The sequence below is a fragment of the Triturus cristatus genome, chromosome 7, assembly GCF_964204655.1.
Source record: "Triturus cristatus chromosome 7, aTriCri1.1, whole genome shotgun sequence".
NCBI lineage: Eukaryota > Metazoa > Chordata > Amphibia > Caudata > Salamandridae > Triturus > Triturus cristatus.
The window spans coordinates 562894147-562916277 of NC_140590.1; the positions used below are offsets into that span (position 1 = coordinate 562894147).

The following is a 22131-nucleotide window of genomic DNA, read 5'->3' on the forward strand; positions in this document are numbered from 1 at the left end:
AAACATGCTACTCATTCCACCATATGACCACCTAGAATACCAACATGCTGACATACAGACCACTTGGGTTACTACCTTCCACCACAAACTTTATTGATTGGTCTTTATACTGGGCAGTGCCCTAATTCCTGAGTGGGTGATGACCCCTAGTCATTGTGGCTAGTCAGGCAGCGTGTTTACACTCATGACAATTTCCTCTATATTCCTCAGGACCAGGGAAGTGATGCAGTGTAGGAAAGTTGCAGGTCCAGGAGTCGGGGAACTAGGAACTCCTACTTGACATTCTCATGCGTATGTAACAGCTGGTAATCATTGTGACCTCCAAATGACTGTGTATGTAGTAGGACCATGGAAAGACTTAGTGCACTATATGTGGGCAGGAAGCAAGAATATGAAGATTTCTCTACCCATTATTCTTGAACATAAAATCTGAATTACTAGATGTGACCTTGAACTGAATAAGAGAAAATGCAGATATTAGTGGTCTGTAGCGACTTTAATTTACCACCTCATCCAAATTGAGAGAGCAGGAATCATTTATTGAAGAAGCAGCATGGAAAATCTCCAACTTCACTTCTATGAAACTTAAACGAACCAAGTCAGGATATAAACTTTGCAATCTAATTTAGCTATTGCCAATCAGAAAATAAAACTTTATCGGCTATATAAAGATCTTTGCTTCTGGGAAAAGGTTAAGTCTCATAGACTCTCATGATCAATCTTGAAGCTTGGCATGCGGTCAGTGATATGAAAGTTATTCAACGCATTGAGAGTGACCACTGCCCCACTAAGTATTAAGTCTGGCTAGTCTTGCACCTACGCTGCCTGAAAAAACTTGGCTTCCGACCTCCGGATTTCTAGCCCTGAATGCTTATCTTCTAAAACTAGCCTGGGAAAGTAACAACTACAACCAGCCGAGCTACGATGTCAACTCTACATGGAAATATAATAGTCAACAAGTACTGAAAATAGGCATAATATCAGATAGAAATGCAGTTAAAATACTGTAAGCTTGGGAGCGTAGCTTGGGCAGCCAAGATGGCGGCAGTACTCTGAGCCGGCTCCTATGGCCCGACGAGTATCCTCTGCCATCCAGCCCGATAACACTGCATATTGTACCACAAAGGCTCCCTGTGTCTTGAGGAGGCGCCAGGGACCCAATTTGTGCAATGTTTCTGCTGCAGTGGTTGTCAAAGGAACCCGCCTTTCGGAGCCTGCTGTGAGGAGCGAAGCAACATGGGGGCCAGCACACATGCCTGATGCTGGGGGTGCACTCTGGGGCCCCGGGACACGTCAAACCAAAGGCCTTACATCCTGGGCTTCATAAGGACTGCGACCCAAGTAGTGCCCCAGGGCTGATACTAATGATAGGGTTGTGCTGCGGTGTCCTGCATCATGCATAAGGACTTGCTGCACTAATTTTGGGTGCCCGCCTGGGAGGCCTCCATGGCGTAGCTGCGGGCTCAAAGTGGCAAACATTGCATCGAGGGAGCTGCCGGCTGCCAGGGGCTGTGCTGTGTCCCAGCCTCTCGGGTAGCTGCACAGTGAGGTACATACACCAGCATGTGAGAAATGCTGACTGAGATGCGAGTCAACAGCGATACTTCAGTATAAATCAAACTGAAATTGATGTGCTACAAAGCAGAGATTAACCATTTCAAGGACTAGTAATATAAGGTTCATCTACTTAATGACACCACTACTAGCTCATTGTGCAACGACGTGCTACGGAGTGACCCCAGAAGGAGGGGTGGAGGTGGTACTTGTGGAGCTGCTGCAACAAAGAAGCCACACCACCACCAGCACTGCCACATTGGGGCCCAGAATAGCTCCTTAGACTGCCACAAGGTAAAGAGCCCCAATGGAGCGGCTGGGATAGACACAGACTCCAAAATTTGTTAAGGCTGACCCCGAAATCAGCACGTCACAGGGCACTAGAGAAACTTTGCCTAATCAAATTCCACAAGACGCTTCTGAGAGACCACTACTGTCCACCAATATAAACATATACGGCTGCTGCATTCTTGAAATCCCCAACTGCATTTGATATTTCCAAAAACACAATATTGATAATAGATGGATAGTATGGATAGAGACTTTTGAAGATTTCATAGATGGGATAGGTGAAAGAAGCCATGAAAAAGATGCCACAAGAAGGTGAAGTAAAGTATGAACAAATCAAAACAGCCTTGAATGTCAAGTTTAATCCATTGCCAAATGTGGATTACGAAAGATGCATATTCAGTCAAGAACTGCAGAGACCAGGTGAGAAGATCAATAAGTTTGTGGAGAGACTGGATGTTCTGGGGCAGCTCTGTAAATTCAATTAATTTAATGATGAGGAAGCCATTCGCCTCAGAGTAATCAATGAATGCCTGTCAGGTTCCTTTCAACAATGAAAGCTGAAGAAAACTCTGAGCTTAGAACAAGTCATCAAGGCTGCTCACTCTGAAGAGCGTGCTGATCGTCAAGTGACTGACATGGAGGCCAGAGGCACCCAAAGTATGTTGGTCATGAGCCTGAAAAGTAAGGCAAAGTTCAAGGCTGAGGGGCACAAGGCGATGTCTCCACAGAAAAAGAGAAGATGTTACAGGTGTGAATTGTAATTTTCACAGGAAGGTAAATGTCCCGGAATTGGACAAAAATGTCCCCGGCTGTGGTGAGGCGAACCATTTTGGTTACGATTTGCTGGGCAAAAAGAGAAGTAAGTGCGCCACAGATTGAAAACACAATGGCCGACCGAACGCTGCCTCAGAGATATACTACGCGCTTCCGCAAAGCCAAGCGGTCACACCAGCTGAGGCTAATCGACACCAAATGAAGTTGATCATCTAAATCATCGACAAAGAGTTCCTCAGTCTCCGTTTTCAGTGTAAGGGACAATGATTATTGGTCGATGTTTGCCTCAGAAAAGCATGCTCATGTGAGACTGGTCAAATGTGAGAAAAAAACGCAATGTGAAGAAAAATCAACATATAAAAGCACCAGACAAATTCAAACATAGTCTAAAGAGAACTCGAAACATAAATGTGTCTTCATTACCATTCATAATTGATAGTGGTGCGTCCATAAATACCAAGTATCAAGACATATGTGGTACAGGCACCTATCCATGTACTTCAAGGAACAGCTTCTAGTGCCTGTTTGCTGAGTTTTAGTACTGCGATTAATATGAGGCTGATATCAGTGAACTACAATATGAATGCTCATCATGAAATTGTAAGTCAATTTCCTTCTTTATTTTATAGGCTAGAAAAACTCAGAACAATGAAAGCAAAGTTGCACATAAATGAGGATGTTCGTCCTGTTGCTCAAAGAGGTGGACCAATTGCGTTTCACTTGCAAGACTCTGTTGAAAGGGAACTTAAGGCCACATATACAACCGCTTCATTTCGCAAGTTCCTAATTGTGACATTTTGCGACTTGCAATTAGAAAGTCGCAAAATGCGATGCAGTAAAGTGTCTCAGACACATTTAGCGATTCCTAATGAGGTCTCAATTTACCCACCTCAGATTGCAATTTGTGACCCATTGGGAATCGCTAAAAACACAGGGATGGTGGCCTGGTGGGGAGAGCAGACCACCATGTCTGTGTTTGCTTTTGAATAAAGCAACTTTTTTTAATGCAGTTCATTATGGGTATGGCCAAGATGGCAGACAAGTAGAACGTCTCTCCATGTCTCTCCGTCCCCACCACCGGCCCCAGCCACATACAGCACTCTAACCGCCCGGCTGAGAGACCTGGAGGGGTCCTGGAGAATTATAGATGGGGGTGCGTTCAATGGTGAGCCGGAGTGATCACCGTGCTCACACAACACTCCCAATGAGAGCCTGAGTCTAAGGAGAATTCAAATGCGGCAAAATGGCGGCCGCTGCCCTGCACTAACGATGGGGGGCTGGGACTCGACTTGTACAGCAGAACAGAGGCCTCGCATATTCTGGCCACCTGCCAGCCCCCAGCCCTGCTGTGCTGCGGGGTAGCAGAAGTTGGGCGCACTACAGCCACAATGAGGTGAGCCCAACTGTGCACAGTGTGGCGACGCCAGGCTGGCCCCCAAGGACGTGACACCTTTCACCACCCACCACCACCCACCACCCTTATCCCTGTGGCTGTCCTGCTCTGGCTCTGTGGACTGGAGGTAGCCGAGCCAGGGACGGGCAGCATCAGCGTAGACGTGGGGGTGAGAAAGACCCAGATCAATCAGGATTTATTGCTCAAAGACAGTGCATCTATAACACTAAAGTTATTCTACATCTCATAGATAAAGCTAAACGCTCAAACAGGGAGACTATGCTACTAACGATTGACATGAAGAAGGCATTTGATCAGGTAAATTGGCCATTTCTTGAGGTGACTTTATCTCACTTCAGATTGGGAGAGAGATTCAAAGTGTGGGTTGTAAGCTGCTATAGTCATCGCAGTGCAACAGTTAGAGTGAATTGCCAAATTTCGAAGCCCTTTCCCATCAGCAGAGTCACGCAACAGGGTTGACCTCTGTCACCCCTGTTGTTAGCTTTCTATATGGAACCCATGGCCTGGCGGGTGTGGGACAACTCCAACAACCCCAACATCGGTGAGGAACAGCACACAATCAGCCTATATGCTGATGATGTCTTGTGTCATAAAACAACCCTAACAGATCTCTCTTTGCTTTTCTAGCTGAATTAGTTACTTTCGGCCAAGCAGCAGGATTTTGTGTAATGTCAATAAATCCTCGGATGGGTAGCCACCCTTAAAATGGCCAAATTACCTACATACCTGTACCTTTTCCAGACTCTCCTGGTGACACCTCCTGCCGCGATGATACAAACCTTGCAGAAAGAAATGAATTAATTTGTCTGGCTGGGCAGCAGAACACAAATGCAAAAAGACCTGAGTTACAAACACCCCCCAGATGCAGAAGGCCTGTGTCTACCAAACCTCCAGCAATACTATCAGGCAGAATAGCTGCGATATCTGGTAGACTGGAACAGGATGAATCAGAAAAACACCGGCTTTTCCAGGATAAGGCAATATCAGGGCTACACTTATGGAAGGTCCCCTTCTAAAAGAGAATACTTGTCTCCCATCACCAAGACAACAGTAGAGGTCTGGGATCAAGTGGGGGCCCGAAGGGGTCTCATGTCATTCCCCTTTTCATTGACACCATTATTTGATAACACTGATTTCTTCCGGGCATGGACCAAGGGGAGTTTGCCCCATGGTGACAGACGAGATACCGCTCGGTGGACCACATGTCTAATGAGGAAGGAATAATATTGTTTGCTCAGTTACACTCTTATTACACCCTACCAGAGTCAGAGAGAATGCACTACATGCAAATATGCCATTGACTCAGGCAACCCATTAAACTGCTCTAGGGTACAAAGACACCTCACGCCCTTTGAGAAATGTTTGGTAACCAAAACATCCGATAAACGGATCTTCACCAAACTATACAACATCCTACGTCAACCCTCTCAGCCCCTGTCAAAAGCAAACTAGAAAAAGTAGGAGATTCAATTGGGCAGGCCTGATTTCATTACAAGACCGGAGGCTACCATTATGCAAATACTTTTATTTGCTGCCCAAACATGCAGCCCTTTAAAGAATGTAAATACATCATAATAAGTAGAACGTTGACAATATGATGAGTGGACTGAGTAGGCTCTCATCTTCCTCTTTTGTTCGCTGCTCTGACACAGCTAAGTACTCCTTTATATCTCTCCTGTTTATTTATGATATTTGTGCCATATTTGCCAAAAGATGTATTTTTGTGCCTTCTCTGTTAACTTTATTGTCAATATTGTGATCTCAGCTTATACTGCTGTTGTAATACTACCTTGTATTGAAATGGTCTTTCATTTTAGAATCTGTTTATACTTCTAACTAAACCTTTATTTTCAGGTTACACATCCATCCCCTTGTCCAATTTATGGCAAGCGGAATAACCCTAAATTCCTTAACAAACATCCATTATTGCGATATTACTGCCTTGTAATCAATCGTTTTTTACACATGCCAGGAATACTGCATATTACCCTGAAGGCTCAGAGAATTTAGCGTGAATCATAATTTCCTTTTGTTAAGAAAAATAAGTCGATCTTTACCTCCTAAACGGAACAGTGTTTTCATACAAATTCTAGAAAACGAGTCGCGCTCCAACAGGAAGTCGCATCTCGTTTTCCTATGTCAACTACCCTTTGTTGACTCTGTGTCTTAGCAACACAGAGAGAATCGAGACGCGCTTCAACAGGAAGCGCGTCTCATTCTATCTGTCAGTTTCCATAGCTACGCTGCTTTCCTGAGCGCGTTAGCTTAACTGACAAAAAACGCCTGTTACGGACTGAACCGGTGTCCTTGAAAACAATACGAGTTATTCAATGAGGCAAGATCGCCACTTGGTGGCTTTCTCCCATAATAAAATAGCTAAGAATTTCTAATGCGCTCAGTTTAGATTGACAACAATTCGTTTCAGCGCTGACAATAACTGTGAGTAAACTGTGAATAATCTCTGCCAGTAAGAATTTCAGCATTATTTATCACCGACTAGCATCTTTTCTTGTAAAGACTTCTGCTTAAATATACTTAGGGAAATGAATATTGACGCTAATCAAACAAACAAAGAACCTCTTGGGGACAATTTAAAGAAATTAATAGATGAAGAGGTCAAAATATCAATTAAGGAAGCAGTTAATGCTGCCCTACTAAAAATGAAAAGAATTTCCCCCCCACAAGAGACGTACTTCTCTCTTTCTGATGGGGATTCACCCTCTGGCAGTGTACCCAAGATTAGGGGTAAAGTACTTCAGAAGAAAAAACACACGAATGAGGCATCCACTCATGCTTTTGGATTTGGTAGCCTCCGCGCTTCAATAGATGCTGGTGCTCATAGCAGCACAATAGAGAGATCCCAGTTTCCTGGGACTGGGAGAAGAGGTGCCCTTAGCGGCATTATAGAGGATGGTATTTCATATAACACCAATGATTTTATTGATGACTCCGACCTAGAGGAGGACGAATTTATATTTGATCCACAAGATGCCCCTGAGGATCTTGATGAAGACTTGGATCTACCCTCAACTTCCTCACTCACTGTTAAAGACTCCTTTGGTCAAGATATGACGTGGGTAAATATTTATCAAAATGGGTTAGAAAACCACTGGACAGAGATACACGCAATTTATTGCGTAATGAATGCCCTCGCCCCTCTTCGGAGGACAAGATTTGCAATACACCCAATCTTGACCAAGAATTAATCACCTTCCTTTTTAAGTCAGGCAGAGACCCAAGAAAAGGAATTGAAAGATGCCTGAAACAATGTCAAGATAAACTTCTTGATGTTCTGGGCCCACTTTCAAGAATACTTGATATGACTGAACAAGCCCGATCCAATAATACTCCCATTGACATTGAAGCTTTGAGGGGATGGACTCAACGCTCAATTTGTTTTGTTGGAAATGCTAACGCAAATGTAATCACTGAACGGAGGAAGGCTGTCCTACTTAGAATGAACCCAAAACTCGCGGATCTTTCAGCGAAAGAGGACATGTGCGATGCTAAAAGCTTGTTGTTTGGTGCCAACTTCGTAAAATCTCTGGGAAAATATGTTTCCACCTTCAACGCATTCAGTAAGGCGCAATCCAACATGCCCACTTTTTGGAAGGGCTGACAGGAGGGGACAACCTGTCAGCCGTGGTTACTTTAAGTCCCAATTTTATCCTCAAGAAGGAAGAGACACTCGTCCCTACAGAGGAACCAGATCGAACTTTTATCCCCAAAAAGGAATAGGTTCAAGGTCCCGTGGTGGAAGACCTAGGTACCAATCCTTCCAAGGTAAGTGTGAATTCTTCCCCCCCTTTGCAAGTGGCTGGGAGACTCAAACATTTTGCGAACAATTGGCTCAGAATCACTCAAGACCCATGGGTTTTAGAAACCGTAACTGGGTTCAAGAGAGAATTTTGGAAGGAACCCTTCCAAAAGAAAATTCCAAAGGAAATCACTCTAGACAAGGAAAATTCAAAATTAATAGAAATAGAAATTTCTCAAATGATAGACAAAGGAGCCATTATTATAATCCCTCATTCACAAATTTCAAAGAGTTTCTTAAGTACCATTTTCCTCGTCAAAAAGAAGGACAAGGGCTGGAGTCCAGTCATAAATCTCAAATTATTAAACAATTTTCTAATATACAGACATTTCAAGATGGAAGGTATCCATCTTTTGAGGGACATCCTACAGAACAGGGATTGGTTAGTAAAGTTAGACCTGAAGGATGCCTATTTTACCATTCCCATGCACGAGGGATATCGCAAGTACCTTCGTTTCACCTGGTAAGGAACCCTTTACCAATTCCAATGCCTTCCTTTCGGCCTATCTTCAGCCCCTTGGTGCTTTACCAAGGTCCTACGTCCAGTAGTCAGCTTTCTCCGAGAAAGAGGGATTCGTCTTATAATTTATCTAGACGATATCCTTATCATGTCTCAAGACAAGCTGGAAATTACGAAACATTTAAACACAACCATGAATCTCCTTCAAGATTTGGGATTCATCATAAATATGGAAAAGTCTATTTTGATTCCCTCTCAAAACTTAGAATTCCTGGGTTTCAACGTGAATACCGTTCTTTCCAATTTAACCCTCCCTCACAAGAAGGTTGCCAAAATAAGAAAACATGTTTCTCATACTCTTTCCAAAGAGTCTATCCGTTTAAAAGACCTGGCCAGGATCTTAGGACTCCTTTCTTCATCCATCCAGGCAATATCACCAGGTCCGCTTCATTACAGGGGCCTACAAAGATTAAAGGCTTTAGGCCTGAGGAAAGGACTCTGGTACCAAGACTCCGTTCCTCTCTCACAAGATGCCCGAGGAGATCTTCATCGGTGGTTGAAAAACCTCAAAGCCTGGAACGGGAAAGCTATCTTCGGCAATGTACCAGACTTTACCTTAGAATCAGATGCGAGCAACCAAGGATGGGGTGCCCGCTTAAAAGACTTAGAGACAGGTGGGAGGTGGTCTCTGGAAGAAAAATTCCTTCACATAAATTCTTTGGAAATGCTTGCAGCTCTCAATGCAATTATGAGTTTCAAGGAAATGTTAAAAAACTCAAACATACTAATACGAATAGACAACTTCTCAGCTGTCTCCTATATAAATCGCCTTGGGGGCGCAAAATCAAAAATTCTATCACACCTTGCCCAAAGAATATGGTATTTTTGTTGGGAACACAAGATTACCATAAGAGCAGAATTCATCCCTGGGTCTCAGAATGTGAGAGCAGATTGGAACTCACGTTTCCTCCACGATGCAAGCGATTGGAAATTGAGGAAGGAGATCTTCTCTCAGATTCAAATGATTTGGGGCCCGATAGAATTAGACCTCTTTGCCAGCAGGTTGACCCACCAAGTAACAAGATACTTCAGTTGGAGACCGGACCCATACGCATCAGGAGTGGATGCTTTTCTCCAATCTTGGGCAGGGTTCAAAGCCTACGCTTTTCCCCCCTTCTCAATGATCCAGAGACTATTATGGAAAGTCAAACTCGAGTCTTATTCAATCATTCTGATAACCCCCTTCTGGAAATCGCAGGTTTGGTTTCCGGGGGTGATGGAGTTAGCAGTAGACTTTCCTCTTCTGATTCCCTCATCCCCGGGCCTTCTCAAGGGCCCAGACGGAGAAGAACACCCCTTGGTCTTAGAAGGGAATTTGAACCTTCTTGCTTGGAGGATATCAGGAATTCAGGAAGATATTCTGATCTTTCAAGAGAAGCTAAAAGCCTATTGGAAGATTCATGGGCTCCAGGTACAAGAAAAAGATACAAGGGCATATGGAGAAAATGGTCTTGTTGGTGCATGGAGAGGGATTTGGATCCCGTACTTTGCCCTCTTCAACAAATAGCTAACTACCTTGCTCACCTCTTTGATTTGGGTCTTTCCTTTAGAACTATAAATTGCTATAGATCTGCAATTTCTTCAGGTCACGCTCTCATTAATAATCTTGCCATCGGTAGCAACTCCCTTGTTAAAAGAGTTTTGAAGGGTATTAGACTAAAAAGACCTCCCAAGGCCCGTTACCATTCCCTTTGGGATGTTAATCTTATTTTTAATCTCTTCCTTTCCTGGCCTGCCAATGAAGTACTCTCCCTTAAAAGGATCTCAATGAAATTGGCTACCCTCTTATGCTTAATTTCCTTTAGAAGGGTTTCTGATATTAGAGCTCTAGAAATTTCTAACAGATTTTACTCCTCTGAAGGGGTCCATTTTGACATTTGGAAAAGAACGAAAACAATGTCTGAATCTATCTTTTATTCTTATTTCCATGAATGTGAAAAACTATGTGTTGTTAATTGTATGAAATGTTATGAAAACAAAATTTCAAATTTTAGAGATGTTAATTCAGATCAACTTCTTTTATCCTATGTTAGACCTTTTAAACCTGTCAGCTCTGCCACCCTTTCCAGGTGGATAAGGACAATCATGCATGAAGCTGGTATTGACCTTTCTAAATTTGGAGCTCACTCTTCAAGGGGTGCAATGGCTAGCAAAGTATTCTGGGCAGGAGGTTCTCTGCCCGAAATACTTAAAGCAGCAGATTGGTCTAACGCAGCTACCTTCTCTAAGTTTTAATTGAGACCTATTGAGCATGTTAGCAGTGTGATTCTACATAGCTTTAAACATGCATAAGTGCAGCCTCCGGTCTTGTAATGAAATGACGATTCTCCAAATATTATGCAGAGAGAATCTTGATTTCATTAAAGACAAACGGAGGCTAACATTATCCCACCCTCCTCTCCCTGAAGAGGTTTGGGTTCAACTCATTTACATTTTGGATGTATTAATATTTCTTCGCTGATTTTTTAGATTATTATTGTAATACATTACTTTAATAGTCCTTATACATTTCACTATACATTGTACCTTTTTATCTTCAGATAACAATATTAAAGACTAATTGGATTTTTCTGGAGTTTCTTCAAGTTGTTCAGCTGTGTCATCGCAGCCCACGAGGAAGATGAGAGCCTACTCAGTCCACTCATCATATTGTCAACATTCTACTTATTATGATGTATTTACATTCTTTAAAGGGCTGCATGTTTGGGCAGCAAATAAAAGTATTTGCATAATGTTAGCCTCCGTTTGTCTTTAATGAAATCAAGATTCTCTCTGCATAATAATTGGAGAATCGTCATTCTCCATTTACGACTGCTAAAACCGTATGTACATTTTGACCTTAATTCTTTAATTAAACATGGCATCATTGAAAGCTTCCCTGGTCTGACACCTTGGGTTTCTCTCATTGTAGTAAGGCCCAAAAGAGACAGTGAAGGAGCTGTCTGCATATGCGTTGATATGTGTCAGGCCAACAAGGCAATTGGGAGAGAACGACATTCCGGTCCACACATTGCTAATATGATGACTCAACTGAATGGTGCAAAGTTCTTCTCTCAAATCCACTTAAATAAAGGATATCACCAATTGGAGTTTGAAGAAAAGTCGAGGTACATTACAACCTTTTCTACGCATATTGGTTTGTTTCACTGTAAGTGATTGAGTTTTGCTGAACCCTCTGCTGCAGAAGTTTTCCAAGTCATCATTCATCGTATCATGTAGCTTATAGTTAATGAATTCAACTATGGTGATGACATATTAGTTTTTGGAGCCACACAGAAAGAACATGACAAAGCTCTAATGCAAGTATGTTGTTTCCTGCCCAATGCAGGCTTAAACCTGAATACGGACAAATATTAATTCCACAAGAAAAGCTTGAAATTCTTTGGCCGTGTCTTTTCTGATGGGAGAACGAAACCTGATCCAGTGAAAGTGCAAGCTTTGTCTACTACAAATCCCCCACAAGAAATTTCTATGCTACAATCTTTTCTTGGACTGGCCAATTACTGCTTGAGATACATACAAGACTTTGCCACGATGAGTGTACCATTACAAGCATTACAAGAACTAACAAAAAAGAACGTATCTTTTCATTGGTCATGTGAGGGTGGGAAGAGCTTCCAACGCATCAAGCAAGCCATTGAGAGCACTCCATGAAATGGCCTACTTTGGCCTACTTCGATTTCAAGCTACATACAGAGGATGCATTGATGCGAACCCTGTCGGGTTGGGCGCAATCCTTGCACAGCCAGTGGACAGCCAAATGCCCAGAAAAATATCGTGCCATACGCCAGTAAGAGCCTGCCACGAACAAAACTTGCTTACTCGCAATCTGGTAAAAGAAAGTTTGGCAGAGGTCTGGGCTTGTGAATATTTCAATTTTTTCTTGTACAGAAAGCCTTTCACTGTAGTGACTTGTCATCAAGAACTGTTGACAGAATGTGGCAATCTAAAAGCCAAAATGCCTCCTCGAATTGAACGTTGGGGTTTGAGGTTACAAGAATACAACTATGTGATTATTCCTCATCCAGGGAAAGATCAAATTCCAGCTGATTATTTTCCAAGAGTGCCATTACAATGCACTTGTACCCCATCTAAGACAGCAGAGGCCTATATTCATTTTGTTGTGAAATCAAGCACACCGGCTGCCATGTCTTTAGAACAAATTGTCACTGCCAGGAACCAAGATAGTATCACGTCAAGATTAAATTATATTATTGCTCATCAATCGTGGAACCAGCACTCTAGCACTTTCACTAATAACAATGAGTATTTGCAGTTCAAAAATGTAAGAGATGAACTTTCAGTGACTCATGACAGCCTCATTCTGTGAGTTACACAAATTGTTATTCCTGACAACAAGTAATCGATGTCACCCATGAGGGACATTGAGGAATAGTTGCCACCAAGAGAGCTCTCCATGCTTGAATCTGTTTTCTCTATCTTGATGGAAGGTTCAAAAAAGAATTAAAGGCTTGTCATATCTGCAACTCTCTGTCATCTCAAATCATTCAGCACCCTTTGACAGGGCCGGATTTATCGCTGGTGACACCCTGTGCGACAATGTTTGTTGGTGCCCCCCAATGACCACCTTCGTTAGGGATTTCCTCACTGCCACTCTTCAACAGTTCCCCTCAACTCTTCATAACTACTCTCACACAGATGCATTAAATTAGTTTTATAGTACCACCCATACCAGTTTACTGTGTCAGACCCTTATGCATCACAAATATTATACAGAGACAATCAATCCAGTGGCTTAGCTAGCCCTTTGGCTGCCCGTGGGGGTCACTGCATTTGCTACCACGCGGGGCGGCTGATTGAAGAGTGGGGGGGATTTCTGAACCGAGACGACAGGTAAGAGTGGGGGGAGGCCGCTGCCACCAAAACTCGTGCCGCCTGGGGTGGACCACCCCCACCTCCCCCCTTGCTACACTACTGAATCAATTATACATGTGTAAATCAGGGTATGGGAAACATTACATAAGACAGAGGACTACAATAGGAGTCATGTCATCCATACTCGTAGGCAGTATAATTTAAGAGTGCTTGGTCTGGGGTTCTCTTTGATAATAAGAATTGATTTCTGCCCAAATTAACACATTTTGCAACATTAGGATAATGAAAGACCAGTGAAAAATCATAACGCTCCAATCTATACCTTGTAGTTTGAATGCAGCGGTTTGATGACAGTTAATAGCTCCTTGTTCTACATTAGGATTTTAACTTACAAACTGCAAGTAACAATATGATCTCTGACAAAAGCAGTGACCTACTGACTTATTTACATTATAGGATCTTTAATATGTGCATGGTACATGTTCTTTGCAGCATGCATCTTAACCCTCTGTGCTACCTTACAATTAATCAAAACTTCCACTTAACTAAGCTCCAATGTCTCTTCCTCCTGAAAGAATATTAATCACCAGAGTTACCCTGACATGTTTATTGTTGCACGAAAATTGCTGGAAGAAAAGAATGCAGCAGCAGGTGCTTTTAAACCCATAATATATGTTGCACCGCCACAGAGCCGTCCCTGCCTAAAACGTACATGTTTTAATTAATAAACTGATAGTGAATTACACAAATTAAGCTGGCATGGAATGTGTCTAGTAATCAAGGCGGTAAGAAGACATACTGAAAGTGAAAGTTGAGAGCCGAGCTCGGCACTATCCGCCTAGATCAATTAAATAAAAGACCCTGAACTTTCACGCAAAACCTTTTATTTTCTGATTCATAAGCAAAGCAAATCTTTAACTGCAGCGTACGGGTGGGCATAAAAGCGTGCCTCCTGATCTGTTTCACACTGTTTTCTCTCTTCTATTTCTACGACGTTTAACATCGTGGAAAAGACAGAGGGAGTGGGACAACAGTGTTCGACAGGGCAGGCTTTTCGGCAATGCGACTGGTGCCGATTTCAGAGCACGAATTGCGCCCCCTGACCTTGGCACCCGGTGCAGTGGCACCGCTCGCACCGCCCAAAAGCCGGCACTGCCCTTTGAACATGTCAGACTTTCCACATCATGCTTAGGAGAGAATTGCTATTGATTTCTTTGGTTCTCTTGAGAATGGACATCATCTTCTAGTAATTGTTGATGAATACTCCTGTTTTCCATTGGTGGAAGACATTTCAACCATTACACATGAAAAGGTCATTCAAAAACTAGATGACATCTTTGCGACATGGGGTGTACCTGCAGTACTAAAGAGTGCCAGTGGCCTACTTTTCAGTAGTTGAGAATTTAAAGACTTTCTAAATCACCTCAATATAAAGCATCTAAAAACAAACCTCGCTGGCCCCAGGCCAATGCCCTGGTAGAATAGTTTATTAGGACCCTGAAAAAAAAAGTTCAGCATGCTGCATTGGAGAAGATCAACCTCAAAACTGTTTTAAACATGACTCTTCGAGCTTACTGTTCGAGCCCTCGCTAAACAGCAGGGGAAGCCCTGCAACTCTCATATTTGGAAGAGTCATGATGACCAAGCTACCCCAATGGACCAACCTCAGCTCTAAGAATGAGGATGACATTCACACTACGGCCTTTGGTCGTAAACAGAAGATGAAAATATCTGCTGACTGATGATATCATGCAAAGGACATCACTTTTACTAGAGATTAAATGCTTGTTTGACTATACAGAAGAAGGAAATATGATGCTCCTTTTCAGGTTAAACCCTTTACTATCACCAACACCTAAGGACACATGATGACTGCCCAGCATCCTGGGAAGTCCCTTATAAGAGATTCCTCTAATTTTTGGCATGTGGCCCGTCACTAATCAAACATCAATGTCAATGTGGAGACCGGGTCTATACTGACTGTTGATGACTCTGTATCTGCTGAAAATTCCACCTCACCTGTGCAGATCACTGATATTTTGACTTCCAGTTCCCTGTTTCCAGTGACCCAATCAGCAGGTGCGATTCAGTCACCACGAAGCTTAATTGAAGAATTGTAATTGCTTGTGTATCTATGTATTTATTCACATATCTATTCTCATAATTATTTGTGTATTTAATTATTTATTTATGAAAGTTGTGACTTTTTATTTAGCAAAGTGGTAGATGTAGTGTCTTGTAATAAAAGAATGCTGGCACTCTTTTGGATACCACTGTATACCTAAGGCCTGTGATGTAAGCGTTGGAGGGATGAATTGAAGGCAGGCTTCAAATGTTGAGTTCTGACTTACACACAACAGAATAAAGACGTGGAAAATTACTCTGTGTGTGTGGCGTACTTATGGGCGAGTGCCTGCGCTGGCAGGCTGCTACACGAGGCACGAGGATGTCCTTGAATACGACAGGATCTGGGGCAGGTGGTGGGAATACCATGGTTTGGATGTGAAATCTTTATAATGGTTAGGGAAAGATGTCTACTGTGTAGATGGATGAAATTGGTGATGGTGTGTGTCTCAAATGTTGATAAAATCAATAAACCTGGTTATAAAAAAAAATCCTCGAAGCTCTACTCAGAGCAAAATCAGCAAACTATTGGAAAAGGAGACCAAATTCAAATTATCTGAAACGCTTGACTGGTTTAATGATGATTGTTTATGCCATAAGAGAGATCTTACACACGCTCTAAGAACAAGACATGATACAGTTGGAGGAGAAGAAACTGTTAGACTAAGGTGGTCAGCCTATAAGCGCTTAGTCAGAAGGACGAGCTGAAGAATACAGCATGGGGCCTCCTTCCTAAGGCTATCATGGAAAAAGACACCAGCAAGTTCTGAGACCTGATTCAATGGAGTTGTGTAGGTCCGAAAGTGCACTTGGACATAGGAATTAACTGCATGGAGTGGATGGAACATTCTTCCAGATGTACCAGGAAATACCCGATTTGCTTGCCGTCGAAATCGGATGAGGGGCAGCAAATTTAAGCAGCAAACCATATGGCTACTCAAACTACTATGCTGGGGCGTGTGACTGGTTAACCAAAGCTTCATCAGAGCCTAGCCCAGCACTGCTGGAATTCACAGAGAAGGAGGTCCAAGTATCTATAATGTGTCAAAGGACAAAGACAGCCCCGGGCCTAGATATGGTGCCGTCAGACGTTGTTCAGAATAATTTTATGGAATAATCCCACATTGTGGGCCGCAATATTGGGAACAGCTTTTAATTTGGGACCACAATGAAGTACCTACTTCTTGATAACTGTCTATTAGAATATCCATTCACAAAAAAGGCCCGGCAGTATTCCAGTCTATATAAGACCAATTTCCATACTGGATGGAGCTGGGGAAGTCTGGTAAATTTCTTTTAAATCATCAAAAGGATTGGAGCGCGGAAATAATATATTATCTGCTCTCCATGCCGGATTCCAGAGCAAATTGGAACTGAAGACCAAGCTATGAGGATATATTTAACATGCTTAAATTACACAGCAATTAAGAAATTTCCAATGCACCTAACTTCACTAACTAAGCTCAGTTTACATGTGGACAGTGGACTCCTGGTGAGAAGGCATCCTTGTCACACAGGGCTGTTCTTCGTGCTCTTTGCTCTTGTGCTCAAAGGCTGATCTCCATATTGTCTGAAACCTCTCACTACAAGTACCAGAATGTTACATGATGTTGGCTATAAATAGAATACTGGCTGAGTGTGTCACCTAACAGAATCACTACAGCGCCTGCAAGCAAACCTCAAGCTCAGCATAGACAATTCTTATGTGGGGGAAGTTGATGATATGGACAGAGGCATAAACTTCACATTTTACCTCCTCTCTGAGCGAATTGCTCGAGGCTCTTTAGCTTCTAACCAACCAGAGAGAGGCTTCTGTGCTGTGTACCTTTGACAATGTGAGCCGGACTGAAATTCTGGAAGAGGTGACGGGTTGCCATGGATACCAGTCTTCTCAGCCCAAACATGGATTAATTACTTTGGGCCATATGTAGGTACCTAAATACCGGTCGGTAACGGCCGAAAATCGGTAAATTTCCCGTTACCGACCGGTATTTAGGCAATTGAGATGTAGGAGGCTGGATTTAAGGATTCGGTAATTTACCGATTCGTTACTTTAAGGAATCGGTAAAATACCGAATCGGTAAATTACCGAATCCTTAAATCCTATGTAGGGAGCACTCAAGCGAGTGCATTTTTGTTTTAAGGATTCTTTATTTACCACCAACTACAGGTTGGGGTAATTACCGAATACCTTTTAAAAAGCAATTGTGTGCTTTTCTAGAAATGCCATGTGGCAGACATACATGCCCTTAGGGCATGTATGTGCGCCACATGTGCACACATGTATTCCTTATTAGCGATTCGGTAAATACCGGTAAAATTCGGTATTTAGGAATCGGTAAATAGAAATTACCTACATATGGCCCTTTGTATCTGCTGCCCTTCCATCAGGCCTAGGCTGCAAGACAGCACCTGCCATTTGACCTCCATCTTTAAATACCCAGCACACGTGACGAGATAAGAACAAGATTTACAGGCCTGTTTATTACAGAATAATGTATATCCGAATATTGTGTGATATTTTTGCTGACAGTAAGTAGGACATACTATTTATGTTAGCTGATTTTCCTACAACGATATAGTGCACTACATGCAGTATCCCGGTCAAGAGGCAACACGTGCAGTTTTGGCTTTGATACTGTTGGGTAGTTCTTACAACTTCATGGTCGAAAAAAGGCCTGACAAAGAGCGTGAAACAAGCAGGGACATGTTGCGTTGGTGCACAGTAACGTTAATGTGCACAAAAAAATAACCTTGTCACAAAGCCATGTTAAAGATGGTATAGATGTCTCTAACAAAGTTTTTAATTTGTCGAAAGGTTAGACGATTGAAAGGGCTGAGCAACGTAAAACTAGAATTGTGCCCCTCTCAATGAAACATTGTGAGCTGTTATTAAACTAAGGGGCATATTATCAAGCCAGGCGATAAAATTATCGCCGCTTTAGCGGCAGAAAACTGCCGCTAAAGCGGCGATAATGGGCTTGGTAATATGCTCTATGGAATTCCAATTGAAGCCCATGTTAAATGTGAAGGACGTCTAACATGGTCTTCAATTGGAATTCCATAGAGCATATTATCAAGCCCATTATCGCCGCTTTAGCGGCAGTTTTCTGCCGCTAAAGCGGCGATAATTTTATCGCCTGTCTTGATAATATGCCCCTAAATACTCACCTTGATTAGGTAATCGTAATTCACGTATCTCCTGAAAATATTAAGTGCTGTAGAATCTGCATGAGTTGCCTTGTGACCAGGATACTACAAACTGGAATCCATTTTACATAATGCTTGTTGCATGATATACATGCTTAATGTTTCCATGGCTTGGCTCGTGAACAGCCTCTTAGAGTCAAGCCAGACCCGTGGTTCGGCTCACCTGATTAATTTTCCTATGAGCCCTCCTCCATTTGCAACTCTGGCTTACTACATGTGGTAGTCAGTCCCTTGATAATATGATTTTTCAAAGTCGAGGGCTAGAAACATGGATCACTGACCACATGCACCAATGTGGCAACTCTACCATCAAGGCTTCTTGCAACAGAGACAAAGAAGAGTAAATGCAGTGAAAATACATTTAAAATAAGTGACCCCATGGCAAGGACTTCAGGCTATTGTGTTGTACATGAACGTAATGATGAGTTCTCAGGGAGAACTACCAGGCCCAGATAGGACGGGCAGAGGCATAGTTTCAGCAGGGGTATTTGGGGTGTGACACCCCGCAAAATGCATTCTTGGTTGGGTGGTTGGATCTGGGGGCCCTGAGTTGGGTCTGTGTGAAATGTTCTCATCATTCTCTGTTCACTAGGAGGTTTACGTTTTTTGGGATCAGAATTTTGAATATATTTAGTGATTGGTTTACCAAAAAAGTAGTAATTCAGCAGCCACAGAAATACTCTTTGAATGGGTGCAAATGTACTCGTTTTTGGAGTTCACAAACATTAGCAGCAGGAGGCTTGGAAAGCTGCACCACTCTCAAGTTTTCAAACATACTCCTGGCAATCACACTCCATAATTGTGACCGTATGAATGCTTACAAATTGTCTAACCAGTGGCAATTGCTCAGGTAGCATTACAACCCATTGTTCCTCGCCCACTGTGCCACTCTAGAAAGAGGATCTGACCTGAAGCAAATGAGTACCCACCCTCTTCTTCATGGAAACATTCCATCCCAAGCCTTGGTCATTTTACTCCCACACCCTGCAGCCCACTGCTTTTTTAGTTGGGTAATTTGAGATTCTCACCCTCTGAATTGCACTGAATAAACTAAGCTCCTGTTTACCTGATAGTTGGAATTCTCTGACACAGCGTAATTTCATCCGCAGCCCGTGCAGGTAAGAGCGGTGGGGCCGGGGGGCCTGGGGGGAGGATTTCAGCAGACGACGTTGGGGGAAATTGAATAGATAATTATTTTTCCCTCGTTGTCATCTGTCGAAATCCCCCTATCCCCCACCCAGCCCCACCGCTCTTACCTGCACGGGCCGTGGCTGCTAATTATGCTTGCTCATCTTGTGCTGCAGTATAATCTGAGTTGAGTAAATCTTTTTAGGGCTAGTTAAACGTAATTTTCCCAAACATTTTCTCAGGTCAAAGGTATTTTGAGAATAACCCGGCTTGTTCTATAACAGAGACAAATGAGGTTCCTGAATCAAGCTAGTCTGAGCCTGATCAACACAGTGACAAGTGTGTACATAAACCTGTAGTAGTCACTGTGGTTGTTGATCCTTGGCAAGGTACAAGCCTTCTGCGGATTCAGAGATGGCTTAATCAACTTCCCAGAGTTCCAATGACATGTTTCAAAGGTGGCTCCTAGTTTCAATAATGTTCAGTAGGCCTCAGGAAAATTTAAGTTAAGCTAAATAATTTGCATAGTTTCAGGAATTCAGAGTTACGCGTTTTACAAGCAATTCCTGAAATGACACCATTACATGAAAGCGAGCAGCTGTTGTTCACAGTGCTTTTTCACTTTTGCACTATTTTTTAGCAGAAATTGTCTTCTTATGTCACAAATTGACAGGATGACGAATTTCACACTAATGTATAGTACGAAATGATGAATTTGCATTTTACATAATTCTGTGTAATTTCAAACAATTTTGCTGAAAATTTGCATAATTACACAGAAGCAAATTACAATAATTTTGCAAATCCAGATGTTCACCCAATCTGACAAAATTCTAGGTCTTACACACTTAGTAATCAGTTTTATGTTCAACTTCATGCACACTCACACATGCTCCATGGTGGCTGTCTGCATACTTACAAGAATATTTCCCATCAGCATGAATGCACAGATCTCTCTGAGAAGCCTTCTTCTCTTTCTGTGGGTTGAGATGGGAGTCGAAAGTGCAGCTTTTATTGATACAACAGATAACCTCTTGCTAAGGCGAGCACTCCGTGATAGCTTCCTAGTTCCCGGTACATTCACAGGGGTAGAGTGGCTGCCACTTGCCAATCCATGTGATTCTTTCTTGGGTGGATGAGGTGAAGCCATATGTTGCTGTGGCCAGTCCGCGGGCAGCTGCCGGTGCAGGCCTTCTGTGATAAAGACATTCTGAAGAGAGTGCTGAACGATCATGAGCAGGGAGTAAATGAGTGTGAGGGTCTTCAGGAGGTCTCTTGGGTCACTGGCCACCATGGCCACGATGGAGTAGTAGGAAATGCAGTACTGTCCAATTGTGGCCACCAGCAGCAAAGCCACGTCCAACGTGCGGCTGGGGTTCTTTTCATTGTCCATCTGTCTCTTGTCGAACTTGTAGATGATGGATCCTGCAAGAGCCCCAACCGACATCAGGCTCAGGCAGATCACGTGGAAGATGTAAAAGGTGGTCAGTACCTGGGCCCTCTGATGCTTATCTTTCAGCTGAAGCTCATAGATTATGAAGAGTGTCAATCCCAGAAGGAGCATGACAACCCCACAGGCTAGGCCGGCGAACGGGATTTGCCGATAGGAGCTTAGCTTCAAGAGGTGAGGGTGCTCAATGTTGTCATCCATAAGACGACCCACATTCTTCCACATAACATATGCCATGGCACAAGCAAACAGGCTGAATTCCAGGCTGAAGGGGTACAAGTAATAGTATGCCTCTTTCAGGACATGGCACACAGAGTTGCATTCACAGTCTGTTTCCAGTTCTGTTTCATCTAAAAGAGAACAACAAATTAGTCAATAAAATATCAAGGTACTTTCCAAGCGTCTCATAACAAAAAGGTGGGATCCCAGCTCAAATGTTTATTTGGCATTTTACTGGACCCTTCCAATTGTGAAAAATAACATTTTATTTAGTCAGTGTGTTGCTCCTTAGTTCAGATGATCTTTCTGGCCAAGAACATTGATGGAGAATGGTTTGTACATCAAATATCACGTTTTTTATTTCGAGCTACAAAAACTATCAAGTCCAAAATAGTGACTACAGCTAGGTGCCAAGATATTACATGCATGTACTTTAAGCTGACATAGGGACGTAGTCGTCTATTGGCAAGTTTTTCTATACAAAGAAGTTGGATCTTTAGGACAGTCTTAGAAAAAGGGAGCAAAATGATTGCCCAGAGTACTTCAACGAGTTCCAGTGCAGGGAATATAGGTAGCTAAAAGATTAAATTGTGAATGCACTGGAGGACATGTTTTTTGTGGTTAAGTTTGTTGTGTTCTGCAAAGCTTAGGTTTCATGCCGGTCTGCAGCAGAAGTATGTATGATTGACCTACAGTGGTGAAGTTATGTCCATGGTCCTGAAAACTTGTGTGAAACATTTATGCACTCCCTTGTGTTTTTCATGGAAAGCGATCCAGTGAAAGAGGTGGGTTGG

General features: G+C 42.7%; 1 protein-coding gene across 3 annotated transcripts in view; it reads right to left on the bottom strand.

The window, feature by feature from the left end:
* The window catches only part of LOC146810128 (proton channel OTOP2-like), a 472387-nt gene that overhangs the window by 18585 nt on the left and 431671 nt on the right, over positions 1-22131 (bottom strand). For all 3 annotated transcript variants that reach the window (XM_085617075.1, XM_085617076.1, XM_085617074.1), the window contains exon 6: positions 20588-21468. In XM_085617075.1, coding sequence (XP_085473201.1) covers positions 20588-21468 — 881 coding nt within the window. The remainder of the gene's footprint in view (positions 1-20587; positions 21469-22131) is intronic.